This window comes from Eschrichtius robustus, chromosome 8, assembly GCF_028021215.1.
Source record: "Eschrichtius robustus isolate mEscRob2 chromosome 8, mEscRob2.pri, whole genome shotgun sequence".
Classification (NCBI taxonomy): Eukaryota; Metazoa; Chordata; class Mammalia; order Artiodactyla; family Eschrichtiidae; genus Eschrichtius; species Eschrichtius robustus.
The window spans coordinates 57,950,641-57,974,565 of NC_090831.1; the positions used below are offsets into that span (position 1 = coordinate 57,950,641).

The window sequence follows — 23,925 nt, forward strand, 5'->3', positions numbered from 1 at the left end:
TATGATATTATCGCTGATTTAAAAGGTAAGTAGACTGAGACTTGGAGAGCTTCAGTTATTTTTCAAGACAGGGTCTTGAATCCACTTCTCACTCCAAAGGCCAAACTCATAACCATTATGCTGTTAACTTACACTTACATTCATTATCTCTTTGATCTTCTTAGCAAACCTATGAAGTGAGACTGGTGGTCATTATTGCTCCTTATTGAGGTTTATATAACTTGTCTCCACTTCAACCTCCAGCCCAGAACTCCCTCACTAGACACCACCAAAACCTCCTTTTGGTAGGTTCTAAAAGCCTGCAGTGAGCTTGCTATCCACAGTGTAGACATACAGTAATCCTCCCCCCTTTTACATAGTACACATTTCCAAAATCAATTAAGGAATCATAAAATATTTGGAAAGAAAGGCATCTTTCCAGAAACTTGTCCTGACTAAAGGCATACACACATCAGGAAAAAAAATAGCTTACTGAAAAATATATATATTAATTCCTGGATTTCTGAACGTTCAGAGGAAAGGAAGGAGGAAATAGCAAAACTTTTCCTTTATGAGAACTAAAATGATACAACTTAACCCACAATGTCTTGAATTTGCTACTGGATACCTAGAGGATGGACAAACAAAATATTTTGAAAAATAACAGTGATAGAATGTTTGCATTTCTACTACAGGATAGAATTTTTAGTCAGCGTTGCAAGAAAAATTTTGCTGTGGGCCTAGATACAGCCACAGTTTGAAAACCAGAAAAATATTGCCTTGATGTTGTAAAGGTTTATCTAAGAAGGTCAAATAAGAGATAATTTGTCTTAGATATAAAATAATATGTTCTTCAAAAATGTGTTGGGTGCTTATTGTTGCATAAATTTCAGAATAAGAAATATACTCTTGCCCATAGCACAATAAGGTTTTGACAGACATTATTCATTAAAATTCACAAACCCATTCTAAAAATAGTTGGATAATTCTTGATTCCATATTTATATTCACAAAGCATTTAGAGATAAAGGTAAGTCCAAATGTGCCTTTTGTTTTGGGCAACAACTTATAATCTTGAGAGTATTTTTCCAGTTTCTCTGAAAATATAAATACAAACTTCTTACTGGTCAGATATGATCTGAGGATTTTTTCTCCATAGCAACAAATATATACTAGATCAATATAAGACAATTATTAGTGATTATGAGGACTTACTATAGGAAGGAAATGAACCAAATCATGAACAGCCTCAAAATAGATCTTGTATCTAAGATTTGCTGGGAAATACTGAAAAATCATTTCGCTATTTTACTGGTTAAAGATATACTGTGAAAATTTATTCTATACAAGGATTTAGAGCCAACATGTTTTCACTACAATGTTAAAATAGCTCTGAATAAATTATATATTCTATCAACTAACGTTATCACTTATAATTATTTAGTACTGGCACTTGCGACAATCCTCTGGTCAAGTTTGGTGCTTCACCAAAAATGGAATTGCCTAAAATCTATGGACATTTGAAGTGTCTTTTTTTTTTTTAATGAAAATAGCCTAAAACATATTATTTTCAACTAAAAGTCACATTACATAAAAGCTACCTGAGTCATTCAGGCAAATTCTACTTCTAGGACAGGTTCACGCCCTGAACACAACGGCCAGTCTCTTGCAAGCTGAAAAGCAAGTGCACCTGCTCTCTCTCCTCACCAATCTGCATATCTTTGGAATCTTCCCCAGAAGGAGAACTGGAATGAATAAGCTCCACAGATCAACTAGAATCATTCCTGCCTACAATACTCAACGCCTCTGATATTTGGCTGTGGCCTCAAATAGGGGGTGAATTAGAGCTCTCTGTTACTAGGCATCTAAAAAATGTGGAACCTAGCTGCTGAAACAATGGAGTAGCTCTGCCTTCTGTTGGCCCAGGAATTGATGGAGCTGGTTCATACCATTTAGCTAAAGTTAGTGACTTTGTATATGCAGGAATGAAGTTCTTTTGCCACTGAAGAACCTTCACTTTTCCTCTGCTAACTTGCAGAACAGACCTGTCAGCCAGGGAGAACGGATGTCTCAGCGCCACGTGGCACTTTAAAACTTCCTTCTCGGCAGCTGGAAGAAACAGGGGAATTTCCTCAAAGTATCCCTGCAGCTGCAGAATTTGGAAGACTTGAAAGTAAGAATATGCGGGCTGGTGGTGATCTCAGAGGCAACCCTTTGGACAGAACTTCATATGTTTAGAGAATATAAAACAAAAACTTCTCTTTTACTATAGCCTGTTGGGAAATCAGTATCCTTTACGTGGGATAATAGAGCAAATTCATAATCAAAGGCCAGTAAGCTTACAGGACACTCCTTACAGCTACCAAGCAACTTAATTTATAAATCATATCAAATTACATCCAACAATCTTTTATTCTTATATTCATGTACAAAAACAAAACCTTACACACAAATCCTCTGAGGTACAAAATATTCATCTATCACAAGCCAGGCATTTTAGCCTTCAAGTCTCTTGTACAATTCACTGCTTTAGAGTTTGGATGTCACAAATGTGTTTTCAAAGAGCCTCTTAACAGTTTTTATCTTCATAGAAGAGGAGATTCCTCAGAAAGTAATACTAAAAAATTCTTAAGGATAGGGTGACAGCTTAACAATCTCCTTCCTGAATAATTGTGACAAATTTAGAAAGCATAGAAAAATTTTCCCACAATCCTTGGTCTTCGTCTGCTACCCTTTCTTCAAGTTTTTCGCTTATCTTTCGAGCAAAACTTAAGAGGTCTAGGAACATATTAAATTATTTTTTAAATTTACCATCTTATAAATCATGCGAGCCAATGATTATTAATTATTTAAAACGTCATTTTGTACATACATGGGAAAATAGGTACTGATGTCCTCATTTTTGTAAAATTTTAAGACCTTGCTGCTGTAGTATATCTAGGCCTTCAACACATTTCTTTAATGTTGAACTATGACCTATACTGAAATTTAAGCATGTTTGGAAAATACATGGGAAGTTGGGTTTCAATACTCTCAGCACCAAAGAACTTGCAGAAAGGCTACACTGCAGGATGTGGAAAATAACCATTCCTACCAAACAGTACAAATGGTTATCAGTCTTTCATTCCTTTTATCTTCATTTTAACTTGACTAAGTATTTCTTCACATGGCTTGGTTTGTGCTCTCTCAACCCTTTGGTGTGCCTGCTTAACTGAATCGGAGGGCGGGACAGGGAGGCCACGACTTCCCAATAAGATTTAATTATGAGTGCAGATATGAACAAGATTTAGACTATTAAGCCTTGCACTTCAAAAAAAACTTTTAACATATTTTGCCTTTAAATCTTTTATCACCTGCAAAAATTAATTAAGTGCAGATGTAGCAGGTTAGCTTTGGATGCCAGGGTTCATTTCCTGTCTATGCTTTGTCAGACAACCTATTACACCTCCTCGTGAACTGGAGGCAAACCGAAAACGGGGCTCATAAATCACCAGTCAGCTCTCTTTCGCCCTTTCCTGGGTTGGTCCTTTTGTATGGGGCAGATCTCCAGCTCATTATTCACAAATATACTATAGACAACCTGCCAAGTGTCATCTGCATTTAAACAAACCATTTGTTAAACAAATTATAACTCTATTGTGTAAGAATGCATCATGTTAAAATGCAAGACTAATCTAATGCCTCTGACTTTTAATCACTCAGGGTTCCTGCCGGGAGTCATCCCAAACTGGCATACATGATCTGAGATCTTTTCAGAAAAAAATGACATGCTGACTTGTTTTAATAATACCACTGTTGCACAACAAGCAACATGATTGCTAACCAGGGGAAGTGGCCAATTGGTTACCAAAGCAACAGCATTCTTTCCAGCACATCTGACTATTTAAAGTCTATATTCTGCAGGGAAAAGTAAATTCAGGTTCTGTTGGGTTATTTTAACTGTGGAAGTATCAATTCATTTAAGCATCATAAAAGTTGCCCTGATCTGCGCCTTCTTCTCATTAAACTGCAGTTAACACCATGAAAGTGAAACGTGAATGTTTATGGTTTCAGAACTGCAATCCTGAATTTAATGAGTTTCCACATTCAAAGGAAACACACCCTTCAGTTGTTTGCAAGTGCGAAAAGCAAGGCAACCTAACAGAGAAATACAAATTCACTCCCTTTTACCTAGAGTCACTGAAAATGCAGCTCTGGCCAGGAATACATACCAGATCTACAATCAATATCTTGCTTATATTTAGTTGGTCTCTCAAGTATTTGGCGGTAATTGCAACTGAATTAAAAAAGCAGAACCCCCTGCGGAATAGAGAAGAACAGAGAAATAAGAAAGCAAATCAGCCAGGAAAACCATTATAAATAATGTTCAGAGCATTTTTTAAAATGCTATATGATCTCTGAAGCCATAAATCTGCTTCTGGGAGTACCTCGCAAGATTTCTCAGTCCATCTGCTAACAATTAGAGGCTTCAGAGACATGCACGGGGCAGGTGACCGCCAGGAACCGTGGCGCTTGGAGATGGGCAACAGTCCCTGGTACTTACATGGCTGTGGATTCTTCAGCGTGATGGCCTGGGGGCCTCACAACAGCAAATCCATTCTGTAAGAACAAGACAGATTTTCATTGATCAGATAGGAGAGGATTGCTTGGATCTCCACGTACGACAGAGCATCAGGCACACACAAAAAGACTGAAATCTGTAAGAGGCTTCAGAGCTTGTTTTCTTGCCCCCATTACCATTTCACAGGATGAACAGAAACAATACATATGATCACATTTTCTCAGATCATGTCTCAAAAAGAAGGCTCCCACAGAGCCAGGGGAAGAACGGGGATTTGGGAGTTGTACCTAGCTGGCAAATGTGTACATCAGCTGTTATACTAGCATGATTCATTTTCAAGAACAACTTCTTATTTTATGACACCAGCATCCTAGAGAGGGAGAACAAATTCACTCTTGGTGCAGGTTTGGGTCAAAGTTCGGAAAGACCACGGAGGATCCAAAGTGTAAATTCTTTAGCTGGATTTCCTCAATGATTATTTCCACTCCAACGTCAGCAAAATGATAAATTTACACTCACACACTCACACACACACAAAAGAAACCCCAGAAAGGTGAAAAAGAGAACAATGGAAAGCCCATATTTCTTCCAGTCTATAAATTTAGCTTGGATGACTGCCAAGACTTGCAACTTTATTGGATTCCCTAAGTCAATTTCTAGCCCACGTTCTGGAATTTTATAAAGAATTCCAGGGCTGAGTAGCAATCAGATCTATCCATGATCAAGGAATGCCTTAACCTCCAGATTAGTTGGAATGCATCACGGAAAGCTGAAGTAACTCCAGCATGAAGGCAGGGAACTATAAATCCTTGCAAAGCCAGCATGCTCAGAAAAGCTGGGCTGCTTGACGTGAAAAAAGAAATCATTTATCAGATGGCTCACACCACCTTTCACTTAACTATGATACAAGTAACATGCTCATGACAGAATGTTTCTTTAATATACAATCCTAAAACTTTTGAAATAATTTTAATATACCCCAGGGATATTTTTTCCCAAATCTTACTACAAGCATAAAGATAGTCTCAAGAAAAATAACCTATTCCCAACGGCTGTAAATGTACATAAATTTTTCTAGAACATAATGGTAATTAACACACGAGTTAATTTGCTATATATTTTGATGGGCCTATACATAATGATAATCCCAGAAGCAAGTTAGAAGTCAATAACACAATACCAATTACAAATCTAGGAATAATGATAAACATATTCCCTATTCTTGTTCTTAAGCAAGTTACTATCTCTGTGGCTATAAAAGATTAATACAAAAGAAACTATTAATGAACAACACAAGACAGTAGAGAGTGCAATTTTAAGATAGTGGAGTGAAACTCTAGAGTGTTACATGACTTCCGAGAATGGAGACTTCTGTAAAGATTAGATATGTGTGATATATTTTACCGCGAAAACAGTAGTTAGGGTGAAAATAACAACCAATATAATACAAGGCAAGATAATTAGCATGTAACAAAATTTTACAATTAGATTAACAATACTAATGATCTTTTATAATTCAATTAAAAATACTATGTTTTGTGTGCTAAAGGGCATGACTAGACAATACAAAGAAGAAAACATCCAGTAATCAATAACTATAAGAAAAAATATTCACCTTAATTAGTAATCAAATACAAGCAGATGAAAATCCCAATGGGAAGCCATTTTTCCACTTAGGAAATTAAAACTCTTAAAAATACTCCATGCTGACAATGGAGGGGTGCCTATATACTGATAAATGATGTCTGCAGGAGGATAATTTATTATAGTCTTTCTGGAAAATAATCTACCTGTATACATTTAGAGCCTTTATAAAACATTTACCCTTTGAACTAGTAATCTACTTAAAGGATTTTTGCTCTAAAGGTGTTTTAATTGTGTAGACAAGTATTTATGTAAAAGATAATGTTTTATTTACAATAGGAAAAATCGGAATTATCTAAGTTGGTTAATATTAGGAGAATGGTTAAATGAAATATGCTACATCTATACCACAGAATATTAGAGAGCCATTAAAATTTTGTTATAAATATTTAGTGGAACAGAAAAGACTTAGCAATTTACAAGTACTGGTGTTAAAAATAATACATACAGCATGATATATCTGAGCGATAGTATTATGTGGATTATATTTAATTTATAATTTCAAGTATTTTCCAAATGGTTTTACAAGAAACGTCAATTATTTCAGAGTGAAAAAATACTATAAAACAAAGAGAAAGTTGAGAGGTAAATTTTAAACGGTCTTACGAGAAGAGTTGTGTTCATAAAGGTGAAAAATGACTTAAATGGTATTCTGGTCAGGGGGAAAAGCATAAACATGGCTCAGAGAAAAAAGATTTTAGAAAGTATTATGTACAGAAAATGAACCTGAATAGAGTTCATGTTAAGGAACAAAATGGAAGTGAAATCGCACAGGTAACTAGCTAGATTATAGAAGACAAAAAGCCAAATAGAATTTAATTCCATCTTCTTCTTTTCTCTTACGGCCAAATTCCTTGAACAAAAGGTCTGCCTTTCACTTTACAGTTTTCTTCGTTACCGCTACCATTTTGCTCAACTACTTGATTTTAGATCGAAAATTATCTTCTTGCCAATAACAAATATTTTCTTAGTTATCATGATCCACCCAAACTTTCCAACGTGTTCTCAGGAATGGCAAACTCCCCTACATTTTCCAAGTCTTTTCTGAGGGGCCCCTGCCTCTCCTTAGTTGAAACCTGGCAAGGCTGCTTCTCCCATAATATGCTCAGGTGGTAGCTATTTCCTCTCTCACATCTCACCAACCTGCCTGCAGCAGAAGACGGAGCTTGTGTTCTCCTTTCTCATGGCTGCTTTGAGACCATGAAACCCACAGCACCAACCCTCCACAACTCTTTCTTGTAAAAAAGGATTAGATCACCCAGAAAGAGAGAAGATAGAACACAATTAAGATGACTGAGTCCTGGGGTAGTCCATCTCTCTTTCCCTCCTGTTGCACTAGAGAAGTTGTTAGTCCTCCTAGAATCTATCACCTGCAGTTAGGATACCATCCCCTCCTACTTTTCCACTATCATTTATGTTTTCCTCACTAACATATTAAATTTATATTAAAATTCCCAATTATATACATTTCATCAAGATTTAAATAGGCTCAAGTTCCTGCCACCTTGAAAATAAAATTATATATATGTTAACTAAGACAATACAAATACACACACCCACACTATACATATACATATATATATCTCCATCCTTACTTTGATTGACCCTTCTAACTGCCACATGTCTTTTCTTCCCCTTTAAAAATCTTGAAAACATGGTCTATCCTGCTTTCTCTTTTTGGCTTTTCCTCACCTCTGCCTCAGTCACCTATCTCTAACTTACCTTCCACCTCCATTAGTCCATTAATGAAGCTTTTACTAAGGTCACCAATAGCCTCCATGTCATTAAATCTAATGAGATTTTTATGCTCTCAGGCTACTTGGTCTCATTAGCTTTCAACACTACTGGCTACACCTTCGTTTTTAAAAGATTCTCTTCCCTTGGCTTCTGTGACTTCATACTCTCCTGGTTTCTTTACCTCTCTTTCAACTTCCTAATCAGTCTCCTTTAAGGCTCATACTCCTCAATCTGCTCATTAAATACTGAAGTTACTCAAGGCCCAGTCTTAGGCTTCTCCTCTCCTCTTTCTATACTTACTTCGTAGGCAATGGCACAACTCTCACGGAATTCAATTACCACCCATCATCAGATACTTCACAGATTTTTATTTCCAGGATGAACCCTGCTCTGAGCACCAAAATACCAGCCCACTTCCTTGATATCTTCGCTGGGATATCCCAAGGTCACTTCAAATTCAGAATATCCAAGATCAAACTCCTGATCTTCTCGCAGCCTTCCCTAACTTACCAATGATACCATGATTCATCCAGTAGCTCAAGTCAGGGACCAGTGAGTTATCCTTAATGGCTCCCTCTCCCTATTGTTCTTCTATCTCATTTTAATTCATGACCAATTCCTGTTGATTTTGCTTTTAAATATCACTCAAATCTGTGTACTTATATCTGTATCCATTCCTTGAATATTTTGCCTTTGGAATTTCTGCCTTTGTCTCCATCACTCAGTTAATTTCTTAGCGATTTCAATAACCACACAGAAAATCTATTCAATATCATGATTTCTTAGTTCTCTGACTCCTTGCCTTCCATAAATCTGTCTTCTATTTACAGCCATACTCCTAGACCTTGCCATTACCAATAAATAACGACATCTCTGACAAAATCTCAATGTCAAATATCCTACCCTCCTACTCTCCTATTTTCCAGTTGAGGCTTCAGCAGCACTGGGACTTCCAATCCTTTGACGTTACTTAACTTTAAAAAAAAAATTTTTTTTGATGTGGACCATTTTTAAAGTCTTTATTGAATTTGTTACAAGATTGCTTCTGTTTTCTGTTTTGGTTTTCTGGCCACGAGGCATGTGGGATCTTAGCTGCCCGACCAGGGATTGAACCCACACCTCCTGCATTGGAAGGTGAAGTCTTAACCACTGGACTGCCAGGGAAGTCCTGACCTTACTTAACTTTTGATGTACATCATTCAATCCCCAACACCATGTTCCCTTCCCTCCTTATCTGACTTAGACTTCAGAGTCCATTATTATATTTACTTCCTTGCATATACTTTTAGACAACTTGTCCCTTTTTCCCTCCAACATACTCCCCCGGTGTGTTGGTCTGCTAGGCTCCCAAAATAAAATACCACAGGCTGGGTGCCTTAAACAACATAAGTTTATTTCTCTTAGTTCTGGGGGCTGGAATTTGAGATTAAGGTTTGGCAGGGTTTGGTTTCTGTTGAGAGCATTCTTCCTGGCTTGCAGATCCATCTCCTTTGTCTCTGGAGTCCTCACTCAAGGCCATTCTCTGAGTGCATGTATACAAGCACAGAGAGAACTATGGTGTCTCTTCCACTTCTTATAAGAACACCAGCCCTACTGCATTAAGGCCCCACCCTCATGAAATCATGCAACCTTTATCATTCCCTCACAGACCCTTTCTCTAAATTTGGTCACATGGGGAGTTAGGGCTTCAACATATAAATTTTGGGGGACACAAATATTCAGTCCACAACATACTTTTAGTCACTTTGTCCTTTTCTTCCTTCAACATACTCCCCTGGTAAAATTGTAACTCTGATTAAACACAACTTGCATCTGCTCTGTTCCTGCACCTAAGCATATATAAAACCCACACGCCTGGGCTTCCTTTAAGTTCATGATTGGAAATCTCAGTAGGCTCTTCAAGATGCCCAGCAATCATACTATATTCCTTAGTCGATTAACTCTCCAAGCCTTTCGTATGGTATTTCTACCCTCTCCTCTTTCTTCAAATCTCCACTAACCCCTACTCACCCTTTACCCTTTGTGATGACTTTGCTTCTTATTTCACTTACAAAATGGAAGCAATTAGAATAAAATTTCCTCATCCTTCCATAATAAACTCTATCCATTTACTAGTCCCCAGTACTATCTAAGGGCAATTAATTCCCCTGTGCTGCTTCTCTTACCTATTCAAGGACATAGTACCTATAGTTTCCCCTTCTCTCTACAATATCATTAATTATTTCATCTGTTAGATTACTGCCACCACAGAAAAAAACGTATTTATTTTTCCTCTTAATATAAACAAAATAAACAAAAACAAAATGACAAATAATAGTATTATATTATAATGCTATAATGTAATACATAACACAAAAATAATATAATGCAAATAATAAACTCCAATATTTGATATTCATTTAATCCAAAAATATCTGAGGGCAGATAATATTATTATTCCTATATCACAAATGAGCAAACGAAGGCACAGAAAGACTAAAGAACTTGCTTTAGGTTCATGTCTAGCAAGTGACAGTGCTGGGATTCCATCTCACACACTCTGACACCTAAGAACAAGCATTTAAGACCAACCACATTGCACAAATGATCTGGCCTCTGGACACCTCTTTTTTTTTTTTTTTTTGCATTTCTTAAATTTATTTATTTTTTAACATCTTTATTGGAGTATAATTGCTTTACAATGTTGTGTTAGTTTCTGCTGTATAACAAAGTGAATCAGCTATATATATACATATATCCCCATATTGCCTCCCTCTTACATCTCCCGCCAACACTCCCTATCCAACCACTATAGGTGGTCACAAAGCACCGAGCTGATCTCCCTGTGATATGCAGCTGCTTCCCACTAGCTACCTATTTTACATTTGGTAGTGTATATATGTCAGTGCTACTCTCTCACTTCTTCCCAGTTTACACTTCCCCCTCCCCATGTCCTCAAGTCCATTCTCTACATCTGTGTCTTTATTCCTGTCCTACCCCTAGGTTCATCAGAAGCAGCTTTTGTTTGTTTTTTTAGATTCCATATATATGAGTTAGCATACGGTATTTGTTTTTCTCTTTCTGACTTACATCACTCTGTATGACACACTCTAGGTCCATCCACCTCACTAGAAATAACTCAATTTCGTTTCCTTTTATGGCTGAGTAACATTCCACTGAATATATGTGCCACATCTTCTCTATCCATTCATGTGTCCATGGACACCTAGGTTGCTTCCATGTCCTGGCTATTGTAAATAGGGCTGCAATGAACATTGTGGTACATGACTATTTTGAATTATGGTTTTCTCAGGGTATATACCCTCTAGTGGGATTGCTGAGTCACATGGTAGTTCTATTTTTAGTTTTTTAAGGAAACTCCATACTGTTCTCCATAGTGACTGTATCAATTTACATTCCCACCAACAGTGCAAGAGGGTTCCCTTTTCTCCACAACCTCTCCAGCATTTATTGCTTGTAGATTTTTTGATGATGGCCATTCTGACCGGTGTGAGGTGATACCTCATTGTACTTTTGATTTGTATTTCTCTAATGATTAGTGATGTTGAGCATCCTTTCATGTGTTTGTTGGCAATCTGTATATCTTCTTTGGAGAAAGGTAAATTTAGATCTTCTGCCCATTTTTTGATTGGGTTGTTCTTTTGATATTGAGCTGCATGAGCTGTATATATACTTTGCAGATTAATCATTTGTCAGTTCCTTCATTTGAAAATCTTTTCTCCCATTCTGAAGGTTGTCTTTTCGTCTTGTTTATGGTTTCCTTTGCTGTGCAAAAGTTTTTAAGTTTAATTAAGTCCCATTTGTTTATTTTTGTTTTTATTTCCGTTACTCTAGGAGGTGGGTCAAAAAAGATTTTGCTGTGGTTTATGTCAAAGAGTGTTCTGCCTATGTTATCCTCTAAGAGTTTTAGAGTGTCTGGCCTTACATTTAGGTTTTTATCCATTTTGAGTTTATTTTTGTGTATGGTGCTAGGGAGTGTTCTAATTTCATCCTTTTACATGTAGCTGTCCAGTTTTCCCAGCACCACTTACTGAAGAGGCTGTCTTTTCTCCGTTGTATATTTCTGTCTCCTTTATCAAAGATAAGGTGACCACAGGTGCATGGGTTTACCTCTGGGCTTTCTATCCTAGTCCATTGATCTCTATTTCTGTTTTTGTGCCAGTACCATACTGTCTTGATTACTGTAGCTTTGTAGTATAGTCTGAAATCAGGGAGCCTGATTCCTCCAGCTCCGTTTTTCTTTCTCAAGATTGCTTTGGCTATTCGGGGTCTTTTGTGTTCCCATACAAAAACTGTGGAATTTTTTCTAGTTCTGTGAAAAATGCCATTGGTAGTTTGATAGGGATTGCATTGAATCTGTAGATTGCTTTGGGTAGCACAGTCATTTTCACAATGTTGATTCTTCCAATCCAAGAACGTGGTATATCTCTCCATCTGTTTGTATCATCTTTAATTTCTGTCATCAGTGTTTTACAGTTTTCTGCATACAGGTCTTCTGTCTCCTTAGATAGGTTTATTCCTAGGTATTTTATTCTTTTTGTTGCAATGGTAAATGGGACTGTTTCCTTCATTTCTCTTTCAGATTTTTCACCATTAGTGTATAGGAATGCAAGAGATTTCTGTGCATTAATTTTCTATCCTGCTACTCTACCAAATTCATTTATTAGCTCTAGTAGTGTTCTGGTAGCATCTTTAGGATTCTCTATGTATAGCATCATGTCATCTGCAAACAGTGACAGCTTTACTTCTTCTTTTCCGATTTGAATTCCTTTTATCTCTTTTTCTTCTCCTTTTGCTGTGGCTAAAACTTCTAAAACTGTTGAATGACAGCAGTAAGAATGGGCAACCTTGTCTTGTTCCTGATCTTAGTGGAAATGGTTTAACTTTTTCACCACTGAGAACGACGTTGGCTGTGTGTTTGTCCATTGAGAACGATGTTGGCTGTGGGTTTATGGCCTTTATGTCGTATATGGCCTTTATTATGTTGAGGTAAGTTCCCTCTATGCCTACTTTCTAAATAGTTTTTATCATAAATGGGTGTTGAATTTTGTCATAAGCTTTTTCTGCATCTATTGAGATTACCATATGGTTTTATCCTTCAGTTTGTTAATATGGTGTATCACATTAATTGATTTGTGTATACTGAAGAATCCTTGCATTCCTGGGATAAACCCCACATGATCATGGTGTATGATCCTTTTAATGTGCTGTTGGACTCTCTTTGCTAGTATTTTGTTGAGGATTTTGCATCTATGTTCATCAGTGATATTTGTCTATAGTTTTCTTTTTTTGTGAGATCTTTGTCTGGTTTTGGTATCAGGGTGATGGTGGTCTTGTAGAATGAGTTTGGGAGTGTTCCTCCCTCTGCTATATTTTGGAAGAGTTTGAGAAGGATACATGTTAGCTCTTCTCTAAATGTTTGACAGAATTCGCCTGTGAAGCCATCTGGACCTGGGCTTTTGTTTGCTGGAAGATTTTTAATCACAGTCTCAATTTCAGTGCTTGTGATTGGTCTGTTTATATTTTCTATTTCTTCATGATTCAGTCTCAGAAGGTTGTGCTTTTCTAACAATTGGTCCATTTCTTCCGGGTTGTCCATTTTATTGGCATATAGTTGCTTGTAGTAATCTCTCGTGATCCTTTTTATTTCTGCAGGGTCAATTTTTACTTCTCTTTTTTCATTTCTAATTCTATTGAATTGAATCTCCTACCTTTTTTTCTTGATGAGACTGGCTAGTGGTTTATCAACTTTGTTTATCTTCCCAAAGAACCAGCTTTTAGTTCTATTGATCTTTGCTATTGTTTCCTTCATTTCTTTTTCATTTATTTCTGATCTGATCTTTATGATTTCCTTCCTTCTGCTAACTTTGGGGTTTTTTTGTTCTTCTTTCTCTAATTGCTTTAAGTGTAAGGTTAGGTTGTTTATTTGAGATGTTTCTTGTTTCTTGAGGTGGGATTGTATTGGTATAAACTTCCCTCTTAGAACTGCTTTTGCTGCATCCCATAGGTTTTGGGTCATCGTGTTTTCATTGTCATTTGTTTCTAGGTATTTTTTTATTTCCTCCTTGATTTCTTCAGTGATCTATTGGTTAATTACTAATGTATTGTTTAGCCTCCATGTGTTTGTATTTTTTACAGATTTTTTTTTCCTCTAATTGATATCTAGTTTCATAGTGTTGTGGTTAGAAAAGATATTTGATATGATTTCAATTTTCTTAAATTTACCAAGGCTTGATTTGTGACCCAGGATATGATCTACCCTGGAGAATGTTCCATGAGCACTTGAGAAGAAAGTGTATTCCGTTGTTTTTGGATGGAATGTCCTATAAATATCAATTAAGTCCATCTTGTTTAATGTATCCTTTAAAGCTTGTGTTTCCTTATTTATTTTCATTCTGGATGATTTGTCCATTGGTGAAAGTGGTGTTTCCCCTACTATGATTGTGTTAGTGTCGATTTTCCCTTTTATGGCTGTTAGCATTTGCCTTATGTATTGAGGTGCTCCTGTGTTGGGTGCATAAATATTTACAATTGTTATATCTTCCTCTTGGATTGATCCCTTGATCATTATGTAGTATCCTTCTTTGTCTCTTGTAATAATCTTTATTTAAAAGTCTATTTTGTCTCATATGAGAATTGCTACTCCAGCTTTCTTGTGATTTCCATTTGCATGGAATATCTTTTTCCATCCCCTCACTTTCAGTCGGTTTATGTGTCTCTAGGTCTGAAGTGGGTCTCTTGTAGACAGCATATATATGGGTCTTGTGTTTGTATGCATTCAGCCAGTCTATGTCTTTTGGTTGGCGCATGTAATCCATTTACATGTAAGGAAATTATCAATATGCATGTTCTTATTACCATTTTCTTAATTGTTTTGGGTTTGTTTTTGTAGGTCTTTTCCTTCTTTTGTGCTTCCTGCCTATAGAAGCTCCTTTAGCATTTGTTGTAAAGCTGGTTTGGTGGTGCTGAATTCCCTTAACTTTTGCTTGTCTGTAAAGGTTTTAATTTCCCAGTTGAATCTGAATGAGATCCTTGCTGGGTAGAGTAATCTTGGCTGTAGGTTTTTCCCTTTCATCACTTTAAATATATCCTGCTACTCCCTTCTGGCTTTCAGAGTTTCTGCTGAAAGATCAGCTGCTAACCTTATGGGGATTCCCTTGTATGTTATTTGTTGCTTTTCCCTTGCTGCTTTTAATATTTTTTCTTTGTATTTAATTTTTGATAGTTTGATTAATATGTGTCTTGGAGTATTTCTCCTTGGATTTATCCTGTATGGGACTCTCTGCCCTTCCTGGAGTTGATTGACTATTTCCTTTCCCATGTTAGGGAAGTTTTCAACTATAATCTCTTCAAATATTTTCTCAGACTCTTTCTTTTTCTCTTCTTCTTCTGGGACCCCTATTTCGAATGTTGGTGCATTTAATGTTGTCCCTAAGGTCTCTGAGACTGTCCTCAATTCTTTTCATTCATTCTTCTCTGTGGTAATTATTTCCACTATTTTATTTTCCAGGTCACTTATCCGTTCTTCTGCATCAGTTATTCTGCTATTGATTCCTTCTAGAAAATTTTTAATTTCATTTATTGTATGGTTCATCATTGTTTGTTTGTTCTTTAGTTCTTCTAGGTCCTTGTTAAACGTTTCTTGTATTTGCTCCATTCTATTTTAAAGATTTTGGATCATCTTTACTATCACTACTTTAAATTCTTTTTCAGTTAGACTGCCTATTTCCTCTTCATTTGTTTGGTCTGGTGGGTTTTTACCTTGTTCCTTCATATGCTGCATATTTCTCTGTCTTCCCATTTTGCTTAACTTATTGTATTTGGGGTCTCCTTTTCACAGGCTGCAGGTTCATAGCCTCTGTTGTTTTTGGTGTCTGCCCCCAGCGGGTAAGGGTGGTTCAGTGGGTTGCGTAGACTTCCTGGTGGAGGGGACTGGTGCCTGTGTTCTGGTGGGTGGGCTGGATCTTGTCTTTCTGGTGGGCAGGACTGCATCCAGTGGTGTGTTTTGGGGTGTTTGTGACCTTATTATGATTTCAGGCAGCCTCTCTGCTAATGGGTGGGGTTGTGTTCCTGTTTTGCTAGTTGTCTGTCATGGGGTGTCCAGCACTGGAGCTTGCTGGTCGTTGGGTGGAGCTGGGTCTTAGCGTTGAGATGGAGATCTCTGGGAGAGCTCTTGCCAATTGATATTATGTGGGGCTGGGAGGTCTCTGGTGATCCAATGTTCTGAACTTGGCTCTCCTACCTCAGAGGCTCATGCCTGACACTCGGCCGGAGCACCAAGACCCTGTCAGCCACGTGGCTCAGAAGAAAAGGGAGAAAAAAAAAAAAGAAAAGAAAAGAAAAGGAAGGAGGGAGGGAGGGAAGGAAGGAAGGAAGGAAGAAAAAATATAATAAAGTTATTAAAATAAAAAATAAAAAATACAGTATTAAAAAAATAAAAAGTAATTAAAAAATTTAAAAAAAGAAAGAAAGAAAGAAGAGAGCAATGAAACCAAAAAACAAATCCACCAGTGATAACAGGTGCTAAAAAATATACAAAAAAAAGATAAAAACGCACAGACAGAACCCTAGGACAAATGGTAAAAGCAAAGCTATACAGACAAAATCATACAAAGGAGCATACACATACACACTCACAAAAACAGATAAAGGAAAAAAAAAATCTATATATTAAAAAAAATCACGAGAGCAACCAAATCAATAAACAAATCTACCAATGATAATAAGCCCTAAATATTAAACTAAATAAACATAAAACAGAACACAAATTAGATGCAGAAAGCAAACTCCAAGTCTACAGTTGCTCCCAAAGTCCACCACTTCAATTTTGGGAGGATTCATTGTCTATTCAGGTATTCCACAGATGCAGGGTACCTCAAGTTGATTGTGGAGATTTAATCCGCTGCTCCTGAGGCTGCTGGGAGAGATTTCCCTTTCTCTTCTTTGTTCTCACAGCTCCCAGGGTTCAGCTTTGGATTTGGCCCCACCTCTGCATTTAGGTTGCCCTCAGGCTTCTGTTCCCCCCCAGAGAGGATGGAGTTAAAGCAGAGGCTGATTAGCGGGCTCTGGCTCCTCATGCCGGGTTACAGCAGTTATAATTAGAATGCAGGGCGAACCTGCTGTGGCAGAGGCTGGCTTGACGTTGCAACAGCCTGAGGCACGCCGTGTGTTCTCCTGGGGAAGTTGTCCCTGGATCATGGGACCCTGCCAGTGGCAGGCTGTACAGGCTCCCAGGGTGGGGGGAGTGTGGATAGTGACCTGTGCTTGCACACAGGCTTCTTGATGCCTGCACCAGCTGCGTTAGCACTTCATGCCCGTCTGTAGTGTCTGAGCTGATAGCCACAGCTTGCTCCGGTCTCTGGAGCTCGTTTAGGCGGTGCTCTGCCTTCTGTGGGTAGACAGGGGAGGAATCCCCTCTCCTCGCACACCCCAAAACAATGGTCTCTTGCCTCTTACGCAGGTCCAGACTTTTTCCCGGACTCCGTCCCGGCTAGCAGTGGCACACTAGCCCCCTTCAGGCTGTCTTCATGCAGCCAACGCCAGTCCTCTCCCTGGGATCCAACCTCCAAAGCCCGAGCCTCAGCTCTCAGCCCCTGCTCACCCTGGCAAGTGAACAGACAGGCTCTCAGGCTGGTGAGTGCTGGTTGGCACCAATCTTCTGTGTAGGAATCTCTCCACTTTGCCCTCTGCGCCCCTATTGCTGCACTCTCCTCCGTGGCTCTGAAGCTTCCCCCCCAGCCACCCCCCCTTCTCTGCCAGTGAAGGGGCTTCCTAGTGTGTGGAAACTTTTCTTTCTTCACAGCTCCCTCCCAGAGGTGCAGGTCCTATCCCTATTCTTTTGTCTCTGTTTTTTCTTTTTTCTTTTGCCTTACCCATGTATGTGGGGATTTTCTTGCCTTTTGGAAAATCTGAGATCTTCTGCCAGCATTCAGTAGGTGTTCTGTAGGAGTTGTTCCACATGTAGATGTATTTTTAATGTATTTGTGGGGAGGAAGGTGATCTTCACGTCTTACTCCTCCACCATCTTGAAGGTCTCCCTCTCTGCCACCTCTTCATCTTATACCACCATCCACTTTGGTTTCTCCACTCCAGCTACACTGACCTTCCGATTCTTCCAGCATGCCTTGTTTCCTCTAGCCATAAGCCCTTGCACATGCTCCTAGATCTGTGTGGAATATCTTCCACTTACCTACCCTCTCTTTTATCTGGATAATGCCTCCTGATCTGCACATTTCAACTCCAACATCACTTCTCCAGGAAAACCGTCTCTGAGCCTCCATAGGTCACCAACAGTTTCCTTTATAAAGTGCTCTTAGAGATCGGCCAACCCTTGTTTCTGAGAACTCATCTTAGTTTGTAACAATACACTCATTAGTATGATTATCTGATTTATTATTTTTGATTAATGTGATTTATACGGTTAGTATCCACACCCCTACTCCCCACAGTGGGGTCACCACTTTATGACTTGGCTCACCTTTTTATCTTCTAGACTTACATAGCGCCTGTAGACTTACACAGTGACTACTGGTCAATAAAGATAAAACAATTTGTGAATACATATTATCCTAATTTTTATCCCTCTGGTCCTTTGTTCTCACCTCAGCAACAAGTACTTCCTTCTCTCAAGGTTCCAGCTTTTGCATCCCACCTTTCTATGGGAGGCTGCCTATTAGACTTTGTAACATCTTCTTAGAAGCACATAAAACATTTTGTTCCTTACACTTAATGGAGTCTTTGATTTGATGAACTATTGTGGAAAGTGCTTTAAAATGACTTTTTTATTCTTATGGAAATATTTGATTTTCACACTGGATTCTGAGTCTCTTGACAAGGAGTTTGTTTTGTATTTTTCTATATTTTTTCCATTTGTTTTGCCTTATTGTCCAGCACAGATATTTGTCGTACATGATACCACCTGACCGAGGTTTTTCCGTAGCTCAAGAACATATATCTTCAGGAAGAAACAGCAACTATGAATATACCAATCACAAGTACTGAAATTGAAATTGTGATTAAAAAACTTCCAACAAACAAAAGTCCAGGATCAGATGGCTTCACAGGCGAATTCTATCAAACATTTAAAGAAGAGCTAACACCTATCCTTCTGAAACTCTTCTGAAAATTTGCAGAGGAAGGAACACTCCCAAGCTCATTCTATGAGGCCACCATCACCTGCATACCAAAACCATACAAAGATACCACACAAACAAAAAATACAGGCCAATATCACTGACGAACACAGATGCAAAATTCCTCAACAAAATACTAGCAAACAGAATCCAACAACACATTAAAAGGATCATACACCATGATCAAGTGGGATTTATCCCAGGGATGCAATGATTCCTCCATACACGTATATCAATCAATATGATACACCACATTAACAAACTGAAGAATAAAAACCATATGATCATCTCAACAGATGTAGAAAAAGCTTTGGACAAAATTCAACACCCATTTATGACAAAAACTCTCCAGAAAGTGGGCATAGAGGGAATCTAGCACATAACAAAGGTCAAAACAAAGGTCATACATGACAAAAAGTCACAGCTAACATCATTCTCAACAGTGAAAAACTGAAAGCACTTCCTCTGGGATCAGCAACAAGACAAGGATGTCCATTCTCGCCACTATTATTCAACATAGTTTTGGAAGTTCTCGTCATGGCAATCAGAGAAGAAAAAGAAATAAAAGGAATCCAAATTGGAAAAGAAGTAAAACTGTCACTGTTTGCAGATGACATGATATTATACATAGAAAATCCTAAAGATGCTACCGGAATACTACTAAGAGCTCATCAATGAATTTGGTAAAGTTGCAGGATACAAAATTAATGCACAGAAATCTCTTGTATTCCTATACACTGACAATGAAAGATCAGAAAGAAATTGAGGAAACAATCCCATTTACCATCGCATCAAAAAGAATAAAATGCCTAGGAATAAACCTACCTAAGGAGGCAAAATACCTGTATTCAGAAAAGTATAAGATGCTGATGAAAGAAATCAAAGAGGACACAAACAGATGCAGAGATACACCATAATCTTAGATTGAAAGAATCAGTATTGTCAAATGACTATACTACCCAAAGCAATCTATAGACTCAATGCAATCCCAATCAAATTACCAATGGCATTTTTCACAGAATTAGAACAAAAAATTCTACAATCTGTATGGAACACAAAAGACCCCAAATAGCCAAAGCAATCTTGAGAAAGAAAAATGGAGCTGGAGAAATCAGGCTCCCTGACTGCAGATTATACTACAAAGCTACAGTCATCAAAACAGTATGGTCCTGGCACAAAAACAGAAATATAGATCAATGGAACAGGATAAAATGTCCAGAGAGAAACCCACGCACCTATGGTCACTTAATCTATGACAAAAGAGGCAAGAATATAATGGAGAAAAGACAGTCTCTTCAATAAGTGGTGCTGGGAAAACTGGAGAGCTACATGTAAACGAATGAAATTATAACACTCTCTAACACTATACACAGAAATAAACTCAAAATGGATTAAAGACCTAAGTGTAAGACCAGATACTATAAAACTCTTAGAGGAGAACATAAGCAGAACACTCACATAAATCACAGCAAGATCTTTTTTGACCCACACCCTAGAGTAATAAAAATAAAAACAATAATAAACAAATGGGATGTAATTAAACTTAAAAGCTTTTGCACAGCAAAGGAAACCATAAACAATACGAAAAGATAACCCTCAGAATGAGAGAAAATATTTGCAAATAAAGCGACCAACAAGGGATTAATCTCCAAAACATACAAACAGCTCATGCAGCTCAATATCAAAAAAACCAAACAACCCAATCAAAAAATGAGTAGAAGATCTAAATAGATATTTCTCCAAAGAAGACATACAGATGGTCAAAAAGCACATTAACAGATGCTCAATACTGATAATTATTAGAGAAATGCAAATCAAAACTACAATGAGGTATCACCTCACACCAGTGAGAATGGCCATCATCAAAAAATCTGCAAACAATAAATGCTGGAGAAGGTATGGAGAAAAGGGAACTCTCCTACACTGTTGGTGGGAATGTAAATTGGCACAACCATTATGGAGAACAGTATGGAGTTTCCTTAAAAAAATAAATATAGGACTACAATATGATCCAGCAATCCCACTCTTGGGTATATATCTGGAGAAAACCATAATTCGAAAAAATACATGTACCCCAATGTTCACTGCAGCATTATTTACAATAGCCAGGACATGGAGGCACCCTAAATGTCCAGTGACAGACGAAAGGATAAAGAAGATGTGGTACATATATATATAATGGAATATTACACAGCCATAAAAAAGAACAAAATAATGCCATTTGAAGCAACATGGATGGCCCTAGAGATTACATACTGAGTGAAGTAAGTCAGACAAAGACAGATACTATATATCACTCATATGTGGAATCGAATTTAAAAAATGATACTAATGAACTTGTTTATAAGACAGAAACAAAGTCACAAATGTAGAAAACAAAACGGTTACCAGGGTGGAAAGGGGGAGGGATAAACTGGGAGATTGGGATTGATATATACACACTGCTATATATAAAATAGATAACTAATAAAGACCTACTGTATAGCACAGGGAACTCTACTCAGTACTCTGTAATGACCTATACAGGAAAAGAATGTAAAAAAATAAAAGTGGATATATGTATATGTATAACTGATTCGCTTTCTTGTACAGCTGAAACTAATGCAACATTGTAAATCAACTATATTCCAATTAAAAAAAGAACATATATCTTCAGTGAATATTTTTGAGTATTTTCAATGAGCCTTTTAAATAATAAACTGTATTTTCCAAGACCTCAATAATCTACTAGCCTCACAAAGTATAACTATGAGAAAACCTGTATATAATACAGGATTCAGGGGCTCGGTTTATTATTTTCTCATCTAATGCTAATAATATAGATAGCCATTTTCATTTTTTGAAGAAATATTCTGTTTTCTCAAAATTTGGAGTGTATATGATGTTCTTAATCTCTTTTATCTTGTGAGCATCTCAGAGTATAGTAGTAAAAACCTACAAATGCTGTATTATTCCATACAATTGTGAATATTTTTCTACTTTACTCCATGAAAAAGCTCTTTGCTCTATATTTTACTCAAAGTTATGCAGACCAAGCAGTTAATCTAAGAAAATGCATGCCAAACCACTTTTCTGTGGATTTATAACAATTGAATGGTGATGTAATTTTTATCCTAAGAATCTAATTTTTAAAATGTCTTTTCAAGTTTTACATTCTCTTCAGTCATGAACACGACTAATCATAGAGCTTTGGCAGTGTTTGAACATCACTAATACTAACAATTAACATTTCAAATACTGAGTGTGCTCACATCCCTATTTTGTTGTTGTTTAGATGAGTGTTACCGATGCTTCTCTTTCGTTAAAGAGAAGAAGAATGTGTTCTCTGGTGTTATCCTATGGGGATATGCAGGAGACTATTTGCTCACCATAGATAGCCATGTGACATCCAGCAAAGGGAACTGATGACACTGTCTATATGTAAAATGGATTTGAATGAGATGGAAAGGAATCCAATCATTTAAAACTAGTCTATTTTCGTAACAGATGTAATCTGTACTTTCTGTTCAAATTTCTTAAAATGTCAAACTTATTTGTGTATTCCTTATATGCATAGTGAAACCTTCCCCAGGCAGGTAAAGGGCAGACAGTTAGCAAATCACTAGAACCGTTTTAAACGTTCTTTTTTTTTTTCTACTCAGCGTGACCAAAGTTCAAATTCCTCTACATAGCGCAGTTCATTCCCATGGAACTGATGGGAACTGAAAATTTGCAAAGTACAAAATAATCTGATCATTTTACTTGTTGCATTTATTAAGATGGCCTCATGGACAGCAGAAATATATATTTTCATTTCTCTGACAACCCCATGGCCTAGTAGGTATTCAATGGATAGTAAGAACCATTACTAATTCCAACCTATATAGAGTAATTTAGGTTTCAGAAATCATGGAAAATGAGGGCCTAATCACCACTGATAAGAATGAAGTAGAAAGTTAATAACTTGTTGTATAGCAGAATTAGCCAATCCAAAGGAGAAAAGCAAAGATTATTTATACACTTCCAAAGATATTAAGCTATGAACCAGAGCTTAAACTAATACTACCTGTAATACCCAGTAGTCCCGTTAGCCACTTACTAGTTTTGACTTACATTCTTTATAAAAGCATAACTGCAAAGCAGAGTACAGAAAGTCTATGTGATATTTATACACTGACAAGAGATGAGATGATTGTGTTTCTTTGTTAGAAGTAGTTGATCAAATATTGTATTTTTACTTAATATTTCAAATGTAACTCTATTTTGGGAACAAAATCAAAGAAACTTGTCCTGCTGAGAAAAATGTCTCATGTATAATATAACTGCCTACTATCCAAAGACTAATTGAGCATGTCAGACCAGTTGATTGGGATTCTATTTTTAAAATTTCTCTTTAAGTGCATTACTAATTTGGAGCTCAGTAATTACCTCCCAATGCCTAAGTATTACCACCAAAGTATTTCTAAGTGTACTAAAGTATCAATCCTCAGTGAAATAATATGTATCAAAACCAACCAGAGCATGGAAAAACTCTGTGATGGTTGAATTATTACTTCCAATACATTTGCTGAATTGGAAATTCATATGCAACGATTTATGTGCTTGAAGTATTTCACTGGAAACCAAAATCCCAGCTATCCCAGATTTATACTCATGCATTATCAATTTTGAAACTGACTTTAAGAAATATTTCTTTACCTATATGTAGGCTGATTTTTTTAAGAATAGGTGGAGATATTTTAATCTACTTTGATATTCAAACCTAACTATAGTTATCAAATATATCAGAGCATAAGCTATTTGGCTCTAGTAAAATGAAGAGCTGAAAGCAGCTAGAATCTGCAATTTACATGACAATACTAGGATAGCATAATTTATCTCCTAACAAATCAA

The 23,925-nt window shown here is 37.1% G+C and overlaps 1 protein-coding gene across 13 annotated transcripts in view; it reads right to left on the bottom strand.

The window, feature by feature from the left end:
- Positions 1-23,925, bottom strand: part of HDAC9 (histone deacetylase 9) — a 1,001,951-nt gene that overhangs the window by 200,108 nt on the left and 777,918 nt on the right. For 12 of the 13 annotated variants that reach the window (XM_068550546.1, XM_068550536.1, XM_068550537.1 and 9 more), the window contains 2 exons: positions 4,523-4,578; positions 4,191-4,278 (listed from right to left, as the gene is read on the bottom strand). In XM_068550546.1, the coding sequence (XP_068406647.1) occupies positions 4,191-4,278; positions 4,523-4,578 (144 nt within the window). The remainder of the gene's footprint in view (positions 1-4,190; positions 4,279-4,522; positions 4,579-23,925) is intronic. The other variant, XM_068550547.1, reaches the window with a different exon arrangement.